General features: G+C 51.4%; 1 protein-coding gene and 1 pseudogene across 4 annotated transcripts in view; one reads left to right on the top strand and one right to left on the bottom strand.

Moving 5' to 3' along the window:
• Positions 1-7,078, top strand: part of LOC109458498 (translation machinery-associated protein 7 pseudogene) — a 49,167-nt pseudogene extending 42,089 nt beyond the window's left edge. The window contains exons 3-4 of the transcript XR_012492267.2: positions 1,203-1,307; positions 2,801-7,078. The product of XR_012492267.2 is annotated as a translation machinery-associated protein 7 pseudogene (transcript). The remainder of the gene's footprint in view (positions 1-1,202; positions 1,308-2,800) is intronic.
• A 1,674-nt stretch (positions 7,079-8,752) lies between these two features.
• ARHGAP27 (Rho GTPase activating protein 27) overlaps positions 8,753-15,308 on the bottom strand; it is a 30,531-nt gene continuing 23,975 nt past the window's right edge. For all 3 annotated transcript variants that reach the window (XM_074320252.2, XM_074320253.2, XM_074320254.2), the window contains 8 exons: positions 12,725-12,823; positions 11,675-11,780; positions 11,431-11,553; positions 11,260-11,358; positions 10,997-11,074; positions 10,749-10,883; positions 10,485-10,590; positions 8,753-10,380 (listed from right to left, as the gene is read on the bottom strand). In XM_074320252.2, coding sequence (XP_074176353.2) covers positions 10,203-10,380; positions 10,485-10,590; positions 10,749-10,883; positions 10,997-11,074; positions 11,260-11,358; positions 11,431-11,553; positions 11,675-11,780; positions 12,725-12,823 — 924 coding nt within the window. In that variant the 3' untranslated portion in view covers positions 8,753-10,202. The remainder of the gene's footprint in view (positions 10,381-10,484; positions 10,591-10,748; positions 10,884-10,996; positions 11,075-11,259; positions 11,359-11,430; positions 11,554-11,674; positions 11,781-12,724; positions 12,824-15,308) is intronic.

Below are 15,308 nucleotides of genomic sequence, written 5' to 3' on the forward strand. Positions count from 1 at the left end.
CAAATGTCTACAAGGCCTCCATCATCTGCCTGCTGGCTTTCTCTTCTATCTCGTCCCTTCCACTCCCCACTTCACCCCATTGAACATTCCAGTTCTCCAGCTACGAGGAGCACGTCCATTCTGCTCCTGTAATGCCCCAGATACTGTCCCACCCGGCACCTTTGCACTTGCTGTGCACTTAGCCTGCTGTGCTTTTCGATGGCTGGTGACTTCTCAGATGTCACCTTCTCAGAGAGCCCCGCCACCACACATCCAATGTAGCTGCCGGTTACTCCAGGCCCTCCCGGTCACGTCACCCTGGTTGTCATGTCTTTCACAGAACTTACCATAATCTAAGATTAGCTTGTCGGTTTGTTGAAGGGGGCTTGTTCATCTTGCTTTACATCCCTGGCACCTGGCACATATTAAGCACTCAATAGATATTTGTTAAATGTATGACTGAATGGATGGACGGATGGATGGGTTCCTTTCTCTAGGTTGCTGTGAGGATGAGCTGTGATGCTGGGTGGGAAGTCATTCTGGAAACTGACCTGTGCAGCCCATGGTAGGTGTTTTGTCCAGCACCACACCTGGCAGGTAGTAGGTACTCAGTAAGTGCTGATGAATGAACTCATGGGAGAGGAGGCAAGACTGAGGATGTGAAGAAAGTGTAGACAAAGTGCCAGGGGCAATGGGGCTTCACTGGAGGAAAGGCTGAGGGAGGGGAGGCCTCTGGCTGGCCTTTCCTGCCGTGCCTGCCTCGTCCCTGGCTGTCCTTGCCCAGCCCACCCCGGAGGCCTCTCATTCCCCTCACATGTCCTGCTGTTTCCTACCACCAGCCCTTTCTCCACGAGGTGCCTTCCTCCAGAATGCCTTCAGAAAGGCCAACGATCCACTCAGCTTAGCTCAGCTATTACCTGATGAACTGCATGGGTATTAACTGAACACCTACTCTGTGCCCATCACTATCCCATTCAGGCATTGGGGAAACAGCCGAGGACAAGAAGTGAGGTCCCTGCCCTTGTGGAGCTTACATTCTGAGGGTGGGACAGAGAGCAAATCATCAGCCATCAAAACATTAACCTCTGCGAGGAAGCCTTCCCTAACCTCCGGTCCCCAGATCTGGTGCTTCTTCTCTGACTGCCCTCAGGCCCGGTGCCCCGCCCCCCACTACATTCACCACCCTGTACTGGGAATTCCCATCTGTATTTGTCTCTACTTAGGAGATGGGAAGGCCGGGATTCCTGTCTTTTCCGACTCTTATTCCCACCAGCATGGGCTGGCACTTCATAACTGCGCCTTTGGGTTGAATTCCACAAGCTGAAACGGTAAGTCTCAATATTCTGATTGGAGGGGTAGCCCCAGTGATGTGGAAGTGCCCACATATTTCCAGAGAGCATGGGGTGCAGGAGGGTGGGGCGAAGTGGCATGCTGGTTGGTGCTGGATCTTAGAGTGGAGGGCATTCTATAGCACTTGTCTTGCTAAGGGAACATGTCCCTAGTTACCAAACCACCAATGGCGCCATGGACTTGGTTACATGTGAAGTCACATCTGAACAAGTTGCCCCACTCTCCTCCCTGCCCCGCCAAGGAATTGTAAAAGTTTAAAACAAAATGTCTGTGTCTCACACAACAAGTGCCTGGTTTAGAAAACCTTTTAAGCTACCAAGAAGTTAAGTAGATGTTGGAGGTACTGTCATGGGTGACCTATCCATATAAGGTGGTAAAGGGAACTGGGATGACTTGTGGACATCCCTAACCTTTGAGGCTGACGTCATGGTGATAACCACTCACCCACAAGACATCTCGTGGTCCCAGTTCTCCATAGAGGTGGATGAGGTCCCTAACGCAGGGCTGCATGTCTGATGTTCTCATGAGCACACAAAAGGAACCAGGCCATCTCCCCTCCCCCAGGAAACTGCAGAGAAATTAGAATCATTCCAAGAGCTGTTCATTCTTTCATTTGGAAAGTATATGTTGAGAGCCTTCTCCAATAATCAGGTGACAACACTAAAGGAACAGCAAACCATATAAACCGTAGGTGTTCTTGGATGGGAAGGCACATGAGGGGCGTGGCATCCTATATGGGGAGGTGCTTGAGCTGGGCATTAAGGACGGGCCGTGTGAGCAGCATGTAGAAGGGCATTCCCGGGGAACAGCATGCACAGACACTTGGGGGTGCAAAAAGGTGTGAAACAGCAGGGCTTGTTCAGGGAGCAGCAGGCTGCTGGGTGTGGCTCCATTTGTCAAGTCCACCTTGTGTGCCCAGCGCTGGGCCACTTCATGCCACTGGGCAAATCCATCATCCTTTCAGGTGATTCATAGATGAAGAAACTGGTGCTCAGAGAGGCTAGGTAACTTGTCTAAAGGGCCCCAGCCAATGCCAGAGCTCAGATTCAAACTGTGTTCCTACCCACCACACTGGACTGTCTCATGACATGATGTAGAATCTGAGGAGTCAGGGCTGGCCATTTGGACTTGATTCAGAGGGCAGGGTGCCCTGAACACCTACCATTTTCACTTCACCTTTAAGAGATTTGTCACGTCCTCAGACTTTATATCTCCTTCTCCTTCTTCCTTTTCTTCGGTGGAAAGGAAAGCAGGTTTATTCAAAATGCTGGCATTCTGGGAGGATGGCGGACTCCTGTGCAAAGGCCATCCCCCTCCAGACTTTCATCTTCTTAATACTTGTCTTTAACTGTTTCACTTTTTAAAAATTTAAATTTAAGTAATTATTTCTTCATGTATAACAATATACATGTGAAGAAATACACAAATCATTAATTTTCACTCATGTAACAAACAGTAATTTTCCACCCAGGTCAAAAACAGAATGGTATGGGATTCTGGTGGCAGGGTCCGGGGAAGGGGCGGCAGGCGCCATGTCCAGCTGCGAAGATGGCAAGAAGCTGCCCCTCAAGCAGCCCAAGAAGCAGGCCAAGGAGATGGATAAGATAAAGTGTTCAAACAGAAGCAGAAAGAGGAGCAGAAGAAACTCAAGGAGCTAAACATGAAGGCTGGAGGCAGGGCCCCCAGCCCCAGGTGGAATTAAGAAATCTGGCAAAAAGTGAGCTGTACCTTCCTCCTGGGGCTATGGTGGTCCTTAATTCCACTCCTGTTTTAACATCTGGATTCCCTGTTGCCACCAATAGCTAGTATGAAGTGTTGTCTTGGAGCCTGTTGTATATTTAAGAATAAACTTTTGTAAAGAATGATGATGGTGATGATGATGCAATGGCTGGTCTCTTTGGTTCTCATTCAGCCATTTCAACCTTAGCTGTGAGGTCAGAGTAAACCCAACCCAGAGTCCTGACAAAATATGTTCTTCAGTCTCTGTTCTACCCTGAATTCTGTACCACCTGGAATTAAACCAACTCCTTTGAAAACAAACAAACAAAACTCAGATTATTATGAGCCCCTCAGCAGCCGCTCTCGTGCCTCCTCCCCAGACAGACTCCCACAAGGTAACCACTCTCCCCTGTGTAACAGGAGAGATTCGTTTTGTTTGCTTTTGAACTTCGTATAAATGGAACCAGAAAGACTGTTCTTTTTTTATGTCTGGCTCAAGACTTGTATAGTTTAATTTATTCATTCTCGCTTTGGTACAGTATTGCACTATGTGAACGTACCAGGATGTATTTAGCCACTCTACGGCTGCTACATAGATTGTTTTTCATCTGCGACCGTCCTGACAGAGAGCGTCCATGAACGTTCCTGCGCAAGACTCTCGGCAAACACAGGTGCTCATCTCTGCTGGAACTATACCCGGGAGTCGAATTCCTGAGTCAGGGGGTAGGATGGTATGTTCGGGCTTCAGTAGACATGGCCGGTTCCCCAAAGTAGTTGTTATAAATTACCTCCTCACCACCAGTGACTCAGAGCTCCAGTTGCTCCATATCCTTGCCAACATTTGATACTGAAAGTCATTTTCATTCTAGTCCTGGTGGGTGTACAGGGATATCAAATTGTGGCTTTAAGTCACATTTTCTGATGACTAATGCAGTGGAGCACTTTTCATCTGTGTATTGCCTACTTGTATATCTTCTGTTTTATGAAGTGTTCGAGTCTTTTGTTCATTTTTCTATTTGATTTTGTAAAATATCTATTGATTTTTCTTATCGATAAGTAGGAGTTCTTCATATATTCTGCATGCTAGCCCTTTGAAGGATATGTGATTTGCAATATCTTTTCCCAAATATATTTATTTTATGGACTATTATCACCATAACTAAAAAAACACACCCAATATCACATGTGATAGATAGAAGGCAACTGTAAAATAAGTAAGACAATGTCATTACATTCTAGCTAAATGTCTTGTGTCTGGCAGCATGGTTAGCATCTGGATCCCTGTTAGGAGATTAGCAAGTGAAAAGGGTGCGAAAGACATTCCAGGGCCACCTGGACACTTTCTCCTTGATGTCTTCAGAGGCTAGAGAGAACCAGGAAAGAAATAACCTCATTTTGCAACTTCCTGTTAATTGCCACACCCCCCCCTACCCTTTTTCCTTGAACCTCCTACAATTACATCATCTGCCACCCACTGTGTGAGCTATACACTTTGGGAAATACAACTATAAATGATGCGGAAGCGTGAGGGTTTTAACTAGGGGTTGACATAATGAGATTGATGTTTAAAAAAAATCATTCAGGTGGCAATATGGATAAAAGCAAAACTAGAGGTCAGGGACTCAAGCGAGGGACAACTAAGCAGGTCCAAGTGGTGAGTGTCAAGTCTAAACTAGGGGTGTGCCAGGGACGGGGGTGGGGGGTGAGGGGGTATGGGAATTGGAAAGATGGGAGGTCGAATCTGGGCAACATAGTGGCTGGGTGATGTGTTAAGAGAGTAAAAGATGATGGCTGGGGTGACTGGGATTTCTAAACTGGAGGACTGAGAGGAGAGAGGTAGCAAAGGCTGGAGAAGCAAATTGTGTGGAGGGAGGAGATAATGAAATTAATCTGGGATGTGATGAACTTGAACTGTTCGCAGGCCTCAGAAGGAGAGTCTCCCACGAATTCACTCATTCATTCATTCCACAAGTATTTACTGAGCATATACAGGTGCCGGGGGTGCAGTGGTCGATCAGATAGATACAATTCCTGCTCTGATGGAGCTTAACATTCAGATAGTTCAAAGGACAGATAAGGACAAGCAAGGTATGTACAGGGCTCAGGGCCCTCCGCTATGGGGTGTGAGTTGGATCTGGGCCTGTGAGAGGAAGGACAGAAGTTAAAGCTGCCAGTGCAGGTGAGCTTGCCTAGGGAGAGGGGGCAGAGTGAGCCTGGAAGAGGGTAGGGTGGAATGCCAGCGTTAGCGGCAGCACAGAAACAAGCATCAGGAAAGAAAACCATCCAGGAGTAATCAGAGGGGGTCAGAGGAATAGGGTTTCAAAGGTCTGTCAACTGATGCCTTCATTCATTCAATCACACTTTACTTGGCCCCTTCCCAGCGCTAGGCTCTGGGGAGTAAGAGATGACAAGAAGTCTCTGGGGGAAGCAAACATGTAAACTACAAATCCTTAGGCAAGGCCACGTGGAAAAGATTCTGTTGTGGAAGTAGAGACGACATGTGGGAGCACAGACGATGGGGACTCACACTGTTTATCCTGCTCTGTGCTAGGCACTGGAGAAGGCTTCCTGGAGGAGTGGGCATGGAGCTAGAGAATGGAGGCAAGGGCCCCTGACAGAGAGGGGATGGCTTGAACAAGAGCGTGGAGGTGGGAAGCTGCTTGGCAAGCATTCTGGCAGCGGGCATCACAAGCACTTTGGGACAAGGAACCCGGGGTGGGGTTAAGATCATGCCAAGAGAGTGGGCTGAATTCGGAAGGGATGGGGCCAGTACGAGTTTTGAGCAGAGTGCCTGCCACTGTCCACTGTTCCACCTAGTGGACAGAAGCCAGAGCCCCTGGGAACACAGCTGCTGCACTTGTCTTCCCTGCCCCACCCCCCAGCGTTTGCAGGTGCCCACACCCAGTAAGTGCCCACTCTGCACGCTTCACAAATGCCACCTCCATGCAGCCCAGCACCTGATGGATAAGCCCTGAGTCAGAAGGGGGGCCATGCCGAAGCGCCTTGCAAGGAGGAATGTGAGGGAGGAATACAGAATATGGTGACACAGGGGTTGCACACGCTCCAGGGTGTTGGAGTGTACTCTTGGGAGAAGTGGGCAAGGAACTGAGGGCAATTATCAGGGATGGCGAAGGATGGACGGGGCAGAGGTGCCAAGGTTCAGCCTGGAGGCCTGAGCTCAGAACCACCCTCTGAGCAGGAGCCCTGTGCTGGCGGAGGGCCAGAGCCCTCTCCCTCTGCACCACGCCAGGCCTCACCTTGCCTCTTCCTCCACTACACGTCGTCAGCCTCATCCCCCAGCCTTGGAGCTCAGGGCTGCACCGAAACTTGTAGGCTGGGGTCCGGAAGTGGACGAGACTCCAGGGTTTTCTTGGTCCACGTGCCCAGCGGCCCCCAAACTCCTTGGAACCCGCCCCGATCTTCACTGAGAATCAGCCCCTGGAGAAAGACCTCTGGCGCCCCCTACTGGCAGCTCTGGGTCAACAAACCAACCCCTGGTTCGCAGCGGCTGATCCCGACCCAAGTGGCCTGAGCACAGCTGGGACCACTTCCAGTGGCAGGGAGGTGGTTCGGAGCCCCATCAAGACCGAGGTCTGGCTTGTGATATTTACTTGGACTCTTGCAGCTGCCTAACTGGTTTCCCTCTCGCCCTCCTGCACTCACAGCTGGGAGAACACCTTTCTTTAAAAGCCTGTCTGTGGAATACTACTTAGCCATAGCAAGTAATGAACTCTTAATACCCACACGACTTGAATGGATCTTAAGGGCATTATGCTGAGTGCAGAAAGCCAATCTCAAAAGGATACATGTTCTAGGGTTCCAACTATATATATCGCTTTCTCCAAATGACAGAATTGTAGAGAGGAAGAGGTTGCTAGGAATTAGGGAGGGGCAAGGAGGGTGTGGCTATAAAGGGGCAGCACGAGGGATTTCTTTTAACGTGACGGAACAAGTCTGTATCTTGATTGTGGTGGGGGTTATATAAATCTATACATGGGATAAAATGCCAAGAAATTATACAGAAAAACGTACAAAAAATGAGTGCATGCAAAAAATGGTGAAATCAAGTAAAGTCTGTAGTTTAAAAATTGTAGAGCGCCACTGCTTTCCTGGTTTTCATAATGCAGTAGTTATGTAAGCTGCCACCACTGGGGGAGACGGGTGATGGGTACACGGACCTCTCTGTACTATTTATGTGGCTTCTTGTGAATCAATAATTCTTTCAAAGTAAAAAGTTTATTAAAAGAAAAAGGCAAACCTGGTTATATCATCCACCTGCTCGTCTCTACCTGGCAGCACCTGGTGGGCTGCAGAGAGTGAAATCCATGAAAGGAAGTCTGCCAACTTCCTTAATAAACCAAACCGTTTCTGAGGCTGGCGACAGAAGAATATGACCCGGAGGGGGCGGGGTGGGTGGGAGGCCAGGATTGGACCTCAGAGCCAGTTCTACCTGGTCGGGCCTTGCTTGTTAATCCCAATGGGTCGTCTACTGTGCTGGCCTGAAGGGGACGCTCTTCCACCTCCCATGTCCTGGCCCCAAATGGACAAAGTATCCTTTCCTTAGCACTGCTGGGACTAAGTCTTGAAAAAAGGCTGCTCTGGAACTGTGGGAAACAAGTCACAGTCCAACGTGCAGTCCCGCCTGCCAGGTATTCTGGCTGCACCCTGGGGGCTCCTCCAGGACACTTGTGCGTCTGGCTCCCACTGGTCCCACCACAGAGGCTGTCCCGCCCCAGGAACCAGGACACCTGGGGCCTGAGGAATGAAGACTAGAGAAGCTTCACAAGTGTCCCTGCACCAGGTTCTGGGCCATGTAGATGGCACACAAGTCTCTGAGGTAAGTGTGAATGTCCTAACATTGAGCTGACACTTCCCAAGACCTCCCTGCTCAGGGATCTTCCTGCCCGTTGTCCTGATGACCATGGGTGCCACAGGAACCCTTTCATTGTAGTCCACAAGGCCCTGCACACTGTGCCCTGCCAGCCTCTCCAGCATCACCTCACATCCACGCCCACTGGATGTCTAGGCTTCCGTCCTGATAGTCTTACATTTTGTTCTCAGAAGCCTTTCTGTCTCAGAGCCTTTGTGCACGCTGTTCCCTCTAACTAGACACTCTTCCCATAATTCCTCGCCTTGTTGACTTGTCCTCATTCTTTAGTGCTTGGCTCAAATGTGACTTCTGCATTGGGATCCGGGGTCCACGGGGAACAGTTATATCCCAGTGACACCTTCGGAGCAGCCTGCTTCAGAGCACCAAGTAGTCAGGTCAAACACCTTATTATGTCCAGTTCTGCTTTAGACCTGGATGAGGGGGTCCCTGCCGAGCTATGGGTCCCCTTACTCTGTACCTTCTCTGGCCCTCCTCACAGGATGAGGAATCCGTGGGGCCTCCTTAAGCCCAGGCCCTTCCCTTTAAACCATGCTCCTGCTATGCGGGACTCCGGAATCCCCTGCCCAAATGGCCCCAGGCCCATTTCCTCAAGGGTGGACCAAGGGACAGCAGGTTGCAGGGGGCATGGCGTTTTGCACCCGTGGACTGGAGTGTCCACATGTGCACATCTGAACCTCTTCTTGGCGCAGGATGGTTCTGCGAGTGGGAAGCTCTTCTCATGCCACCATGTTTGGGCACAGAATTTGGAAGAATCAAAAAAGTTTACATTCAAACCTGGTCTTCCAGGTCAGTATGAAAGTGTATTTGTCAGAGTAGGAGAACAGAACATACTTTATTGAACAGTTGTTAGCTTGATGTATAACTTTACAGTATTTCAATGTATGAGGCCTCCATTTGTCTTGCCCCAGCCCTGCTGGCATTAGGGGTGGACTTGTGTCAGCCTGACCCACCAGACCATAAGCTCCACCAGGGAGGCACGTGCAATACCCCTGCCCCGGGGCACAGTGCCTGGGACAGAAGACCAGGTAATAAATATTGGCTGTGAGAAACAAACAAGATAATCCAAGTAAAATGCTTGGAATGGTACAAATGTCAATAAATATTAGCTATTATTGCTTGTTTAATAAATGAATGGGTAGGTGGGGCAGGGGGGTTGAGACCCATTAACTGAGGTGGTTTGTGTATGAGGGAAGGGGGGCTGCTGACCCCAGGGCCCACACTTCCTTTACTGAGGTTATGCTCTCCTTCCCCCCTTCCCCCTGCATGCCTTCGCAGCTCTACATGGCAAGGTGGGCACTAGGTAGGCACACTTGACAGCCAGAATGCTGAGAGGGGCTGGGGGCTCCTGCTAGTGCTATTTCCCCTCCCCCCAAGTCCAGAGAGAACCCACCCAGCTTAGTTTCTTTTGCTTTACCCATAAGCCCATTCTGTAGTTTGGGGGTAGCTGAAATACTCCATTTCACCTCCCAGTAGGCTGTGCCCCTGTGTAAAAGGAGCCTGAGCTGGGGAGTCAGAAGATCCACTGGACCCTGAACAAGTCACTTTGCCTCTGCAAGCCCGTTTTCTCATCTGTAGAAAAGGATTGTGTGTGGAAATGGTGCATGTCAGAAGGCAGGTATGGGAAGGACCATTGCACAGAACACACATAGGTCAGGGAGGGCAGAAGCCCAGAACCCTAAACAGAAAAGCAGATGAAAATGGTCCACAACCAGCTAGTGAGAAGGCTGGGCAGGAGTTTCACCCCTGAGGCCTGAGGGAAGGCAGGTCCAGCTGGAGGCTCACGCTGGAGGTCCAGATCAGTCCTATTTCAGCAGCAGAGAAGTTGTCAGTTGCTACTTCATGACAGATGCAGTGCCAGGGGCCCCACGGGGTGTCCTGGAAGGCCTCAACCAGGTACAGGCCTGAAGGAGCCAGCAAGCCGTTCACCCAAATTCCTCTTCCCAGTATGGGGCGTGGGCCATCCCAGAAAACCGTCAACCCCCACCCCACATTCTCGCACACGCACAGTAGGTGGCGCTGTAATAAAGAACAGAACCCAATTACCGCAGAACAAGACAGGCAAGGGGGGGGATCACATTTTGTGAACTGCCCACTAGGAGTCACCATACCCTCAGAAGCGAGGGGTACAGAATTCGCAGCGGCCTGTGGACATGTGGGAAGTAAAGGGTCTCAGAAATAGAGTCCAGCAACGTGGCCTCCAGCTTCGGTGGCAGCACCACAATCGCCAATCCAAGTCTCAGGTCCGCAGCGCCAGCAGCGAGGGTCAGTGTGGAGGGAAGATGTCTGAGCACTGCTGCAGGATGAGCTCCACCACCTGGTTCTGGAACACCATGGTCATGGGCATGCTGGTTTCCTCCGTCTCGGGCCGCAGCAGCGTGGGCCCGAACACTATGGCCACGCTCTGCACGGACATGCGGTTCTGTTCGCCGTGCTCGATCACCCTGCAGCGGGGGTGGGGTGGGGTGGCATCAGGGCCCAGAGCTGGGGGGTGACTGGGGGGTCCCGCGAGGGCCCGCCTCCCCGTTCCCGTGGCTCGCAAGCTCACCGGCACAGGTGCTGGAAGAGCAACCGCAGGGTGTCGTGGTTGGGGGAGGGCAGCGATCGCACCAGGTCCCGCACACAGCGGCTGCGCTGGGCCTGGTCCTGCAGCTCTGGGGAAGGGACGGATCGGAGGGAGAGGGAGAGTCGGCTAGGCCAGGAGAACAGAGCGGGCTGCCTCCCAGTGTGTATGCGGGGTCCTGGCCAAGGCGATGCTGGAGAAAGCCAGCTGCACCCTTACCCCATCCGCCCCACCTCCCCGGGCACTCACTGATGGCTGCGATGAACTGGCGGAAGTGCGAGAAAGGGAAGAGGGGCTCAGGTAGCTCCCGAAAGAAGAGCTTCAGGGCACCGGTAATAACGTGGACGTCCTCCCAGCGCCCGTCGTCCAGGTCGAGGCGCTCATCTGCAGCAAGGGCGGAGGTGGGGGGGAGGGGGAGGGCGGAGAGCGGGAGGAAGAGGAGGTCAGCATCCTTTCGCGCCTTCAGGCCCTGGGGCGGGGAATGGGGACCGGCTCACCGTGGTCCACCTTATAGCGCAACTTCTGGATGGTGGCTAGGTTTCCACTGATGCGGTACAGCCCGTCGATGTCCAGCCCTGGAGAGAGGGAGGCGCTGAGCTCGGGTTTGGTGGGATGGGGCAATGTCCTGTCTACGATTCCCACTCAGGAACTCTAGGTCTTTTCCCCTCCACCCTGCGTCCACCCAGAGATCTGCATCATGGGGTCCTGGAAGGAGGCGGTCAGGCGCACAGAATGCCCACCCAGCCCGCCGCGTACGTACCGCGGGCTTCGACCGCGCGGATGCACTGCTGCACGAAGCCCGGCACCGGGCTCTTCTCGCGTTCACACAGCGCGGCCAGCGCGCATCCGAACACCTGGTCTGGGGGAAAGGCTCGTCAGCGCCGCCTGCCCCTGAGGCACCGGCGCCTCGCTCTCCAGGTCCCTCCGGTACCTCTGATGTAGCCCTTCTCCCGCAGTGACTGCAGCGTGGGCCGCCTCAGCAGGAACTTGCGGAGCTTTTGCCTGACCTTGCTCAAGTCGCTCTCCTGGCCTCCGGGGCTCGGGGCGTGCGCGGCTGCCGCAGGGAATGAGAAGCGAGTCAGTCGGTGGCGCCGGGGTGGCTCGGCCGGCCCCAGCCGGGTCCTGACACCCCGGTAAAGATGCCCTCCATGCTCCATCCTCATCCCTGTGCACACCTGCTCCGGACCGCGCCTCATCCTCCCGCCAGCTTCCCAGGCGCTCACTGGACCCAAAGTCCACGCTGCTGCTCTCGTTTTCCTCCTCCGCGGGCAGGTCTGCGGACTGGAATAGCACAGCCTCAGAGAGGCAGAGCCTGGGGCCAACTGTAGGTCCTTCCGGGGGACGGTGAGGGACCCAAAGTGCCCTCCTAGCAGGCCTGGTAACGCACTCTCCACTCGCACCCCGAAGAGAGTTTACTCTTCCCTTACCCAGGTTAACTCCCCTCACGTCCACCAGGGAACCTCAGAACATTCACCTCCCTTAGCTGCATGGAGCCCCTCAGGTGGTGGAGGTCACCTTGTTCCACCTTACCCACCTCCCAGATCCTGACTCCTTTCCCCATAGTTTCCCTCAGCAACTCCACACACACTCCACTAGTTCAGATTCTTCAGTATTCAGCTCCCAGTTCTGAGCTTGCAGTTCCAGCTGGGACCTGAGCACTGCCAACAACTGCACCAGCATCACCTTCCTGAATCTGGATTCCTACCTCTAGTAATATAGCCAAACACTGTACCCAGTGTTGGCTCCTAGGGAATGAAGGGTCAAAAAGCCCCAGGTTATTTCCAGGTGAATAGTTGTCAGAGGGGGCCTATCCTGTATCTACTCATGCAATTAATATTTTGAACCTAAAAAAATGGTAGTCTCTTCAATTCAATCCTTTTAAGTTTTATCTTCTAGTTTCAGCCTGTCATTCTAGCCTGAGGCTGTTTCTTGGATATTTTCTTTTCACTTTACCTCCCTTGAAATGGAGGATGTGCCTCCACCCCTACCTGGACAGTCCTTCAGGGCCAACCTCAGAGGCTGGATTCATATACTTAAGAAAGGCTATTTCTTTAACAGCCCTTTTGCCATCCAGCCATAAGGGGGCACTGCATCTGCAGGGAGGGACACTATCCACTGGTGCCATGGAGCTCCCAGTGCCTGAGTGAAGGGCCCCACCCACAGTGGGCACATCTGCCCTGCATAATGGCTCCCCACCAGCCTTGGAAGCCCCAGGCTCTACCTACCAGCTCGTGGATGCCCTGGGCAATAGCTTTGTGCCAGGTGCTGATGATGGCCTCTGAGTCGTGCTGGATCAGGTACTCTGAACCATCTCGGCTCCGGAGCTGGAAGGACACAAGTAGTCAGTTATCTCTGGTTCCCTGGGTCTATCCCTGTCCCCAGGAACTCAGAGCCTAATGGAGCAAGGGTCTTATCCCAAGCCAAGGTATTCCACCTCATTAAAAGCAGTAGGTGACAGCATGTCTGTGTTATAGACGAGCAAATTGAGGCTCAGAGAATTGAAGCAATTTCCTTGTGAACCCAAAGCTGGTGAGTGATGGAGGAAGGATCTGAGTGAAGTAGATCTGCACGGCTCAACTGTCTGGTCCATTTTCCCCTGCCCCTCCTGCCTCCCCATGAGCCACAGAACATGGCAAGCATCTCCCAGAGCACTGGCTAGCAAAATAGTCAATGAAAGAAACTCCCTGTGGAGGCCCCTTGTCACTAGAATTAACAGTGAGGTAAATACTGTTAGGAAGAAAGGCGCTGAAAGCAGATGATGGCTGATCTGAGAGAAAACAGCGTCCCCTCTCCAGATATACACTGAGGACCTAGGAGTGTTGTCCCACTTTTGCAGACACAAGTCCCATCCTCTCCCACCCTCAAGCCTGGGCAACACATCCTCTTAGAACTGATTTCATCAAGAAGCATAAATTAAAACTTGAGGGAAAAACTTTCTGACTACTCAAAGTTCTTTCTGACTGCAGGCTGGGGGTACCGACCCACGTACTCTTGTTCACTTCAAGGACATGCACACATGGTATGGAGAGGTCTGTGAGCTGCAGGAAGCACTGCCCTGTAAGTCTGCTGGATGTTCCATCCTGACCACAGACCATATTCTTCCTTAAGGAGCCCCAAAGTCCGGGCTTCCAAAGCCACTATTTTATACTATTGAGGAGCAAGCAGGTATCAATAGCCCAGGCTGTTCTTCAAACTGACTGCTGGTGAGTGTCCTGATTTCCTAACAAATCTCCGAAGAACAGGGCGAGGTGGTCAGCAACTTGGTTAGATCGCTCATCAGCCTCTGGCTCTGAGGACCAAGTGTTCAAGGTTAATGTGAATGTGTGGTTGTGCCAGTTCACACCAACCCTGGCCCTAGGATCCAGTGAGAGTCAAGGTCAGCAGACACTGTCTCAGGCAACAGGGTACAACTTCCAGGTCAGAGGGGACTGTCTTTTGGCTGCCCACCTTTTAAACGTAGACTTGAATGCTATTTAAACAGCTTTGAAAAATGAAAAAAAGAAGAAGAAAAAGAAAAAACTGCATGGTCCACCCCACTCTCATTCCCACAAAGACTAGAGAAGCTTCAGCAGGCAGACAGCACACCATCACTCCAAGCTGACAGAGTCCTGCCTCTTATCCCAGAAAATGGCCTAACAATGCTTCTAAAACAATCATCATTTATAGAAGTTCTCTCAAAACAATTGGTTCATATTTGAAAGTCTCATACAGAAGGTGAAGCTGTATAGTTAGTTACATAGCAATAGATTTCACAAAACACTCATCCTGTCGCATGGACAGGCGAGCTAAGCTGTCCCAAACCAGCTGTTTTCAGAGGACTGTAACTGAAGTGACTAGGAAGAGTTGCTGTGACATTTTGCCAGGCCCAACTAACCTGGCCATGACATAGAATTGGGGGCTGTCTCTTGGGGAAAATCCTAGAGTTGCCTGCAGGCTACACAAGCGGAGGGTAGACTGCCACCTGCCGGCCGGGAAGCAGGGGGTTCTTCGACTTCCATTCGGGACTGCCAGGTTCCCATCATCTTGAGTAGCTTCCAACAGTCCCATCTGCCTTCTAGTCCGTGCCAGAAAAGATAACTCAGAAGTGTTTACTCTGAAAGTTTCATTCAAAGCCCAGTCAGGGAGGTGACACTTTACAGAGGACGGGTTGAAGGATGTCCCTCTAGGTCATGGAAGGACTATGCCTAGCAAAAGTGATGTCCCCACTCAATTTGACACCCATGGCAGACATTGCTAGTTGATCACAGCACTCTATACTGCTAAGCCCAGAGAAGGCTCCAGACCTACGGATCAGAGTAGCTCATGAGATGAAACCAGTTCTCCAACCCTGCTCTGTGGATACTCTGGCATTAGAACTGAACGAAGCTTGGTGAATCATCAGAAAACCACACCCTCAAGCTCCTTGCAGAATTAGTTTTTCTGTGCTGAGATGTACCGTCGTGCTTTTGGCTTTCATCATATGTTACCTGAAGGAGACCCAAGAGTTCCTACTAAACTAGAACGGAGTTGCATACTAAAAAAAATTTTCAAGAGGTAAGGGCTAGGAAAAAACTTTGATTTCCCTCAAAATCTGGGAAGGTTCCTCCCCACCAATAATAAGAACCATGCCCTTTTTTCACTTTGCCTACCAGGAAACTCGGAGCTGATTTTTTTCATCAACAACTTAGACACCCATGCTTCATCTGCCCCTAATTCCTTTCCACTTTGACTCCCTTCTCTAACTTGTTTGCCTAGTCCTGGCCTTTCAGTGAATTTTAGCAACTCACCATATGTATTTTTGTTGTGAATTACTTCAAAACTTTTCGGAAC

The sequence above is a fragment of the Rhinolophus sinicus genome, chromosome 12 (genome assembly GCF_057876585.1).
Source record: "Rhinolophus sinicus isolate RSI-liver-muscle chromosome 12, RSI-T2T, whole genome shotgun sequence".
NCBI classification, from domain to species: Eukaryota; Metazoa; Chordata; class Mammalia; order Chiroptera; family Rhinolophidae; genus Rhinolophus; species Rhinolophus sinicus.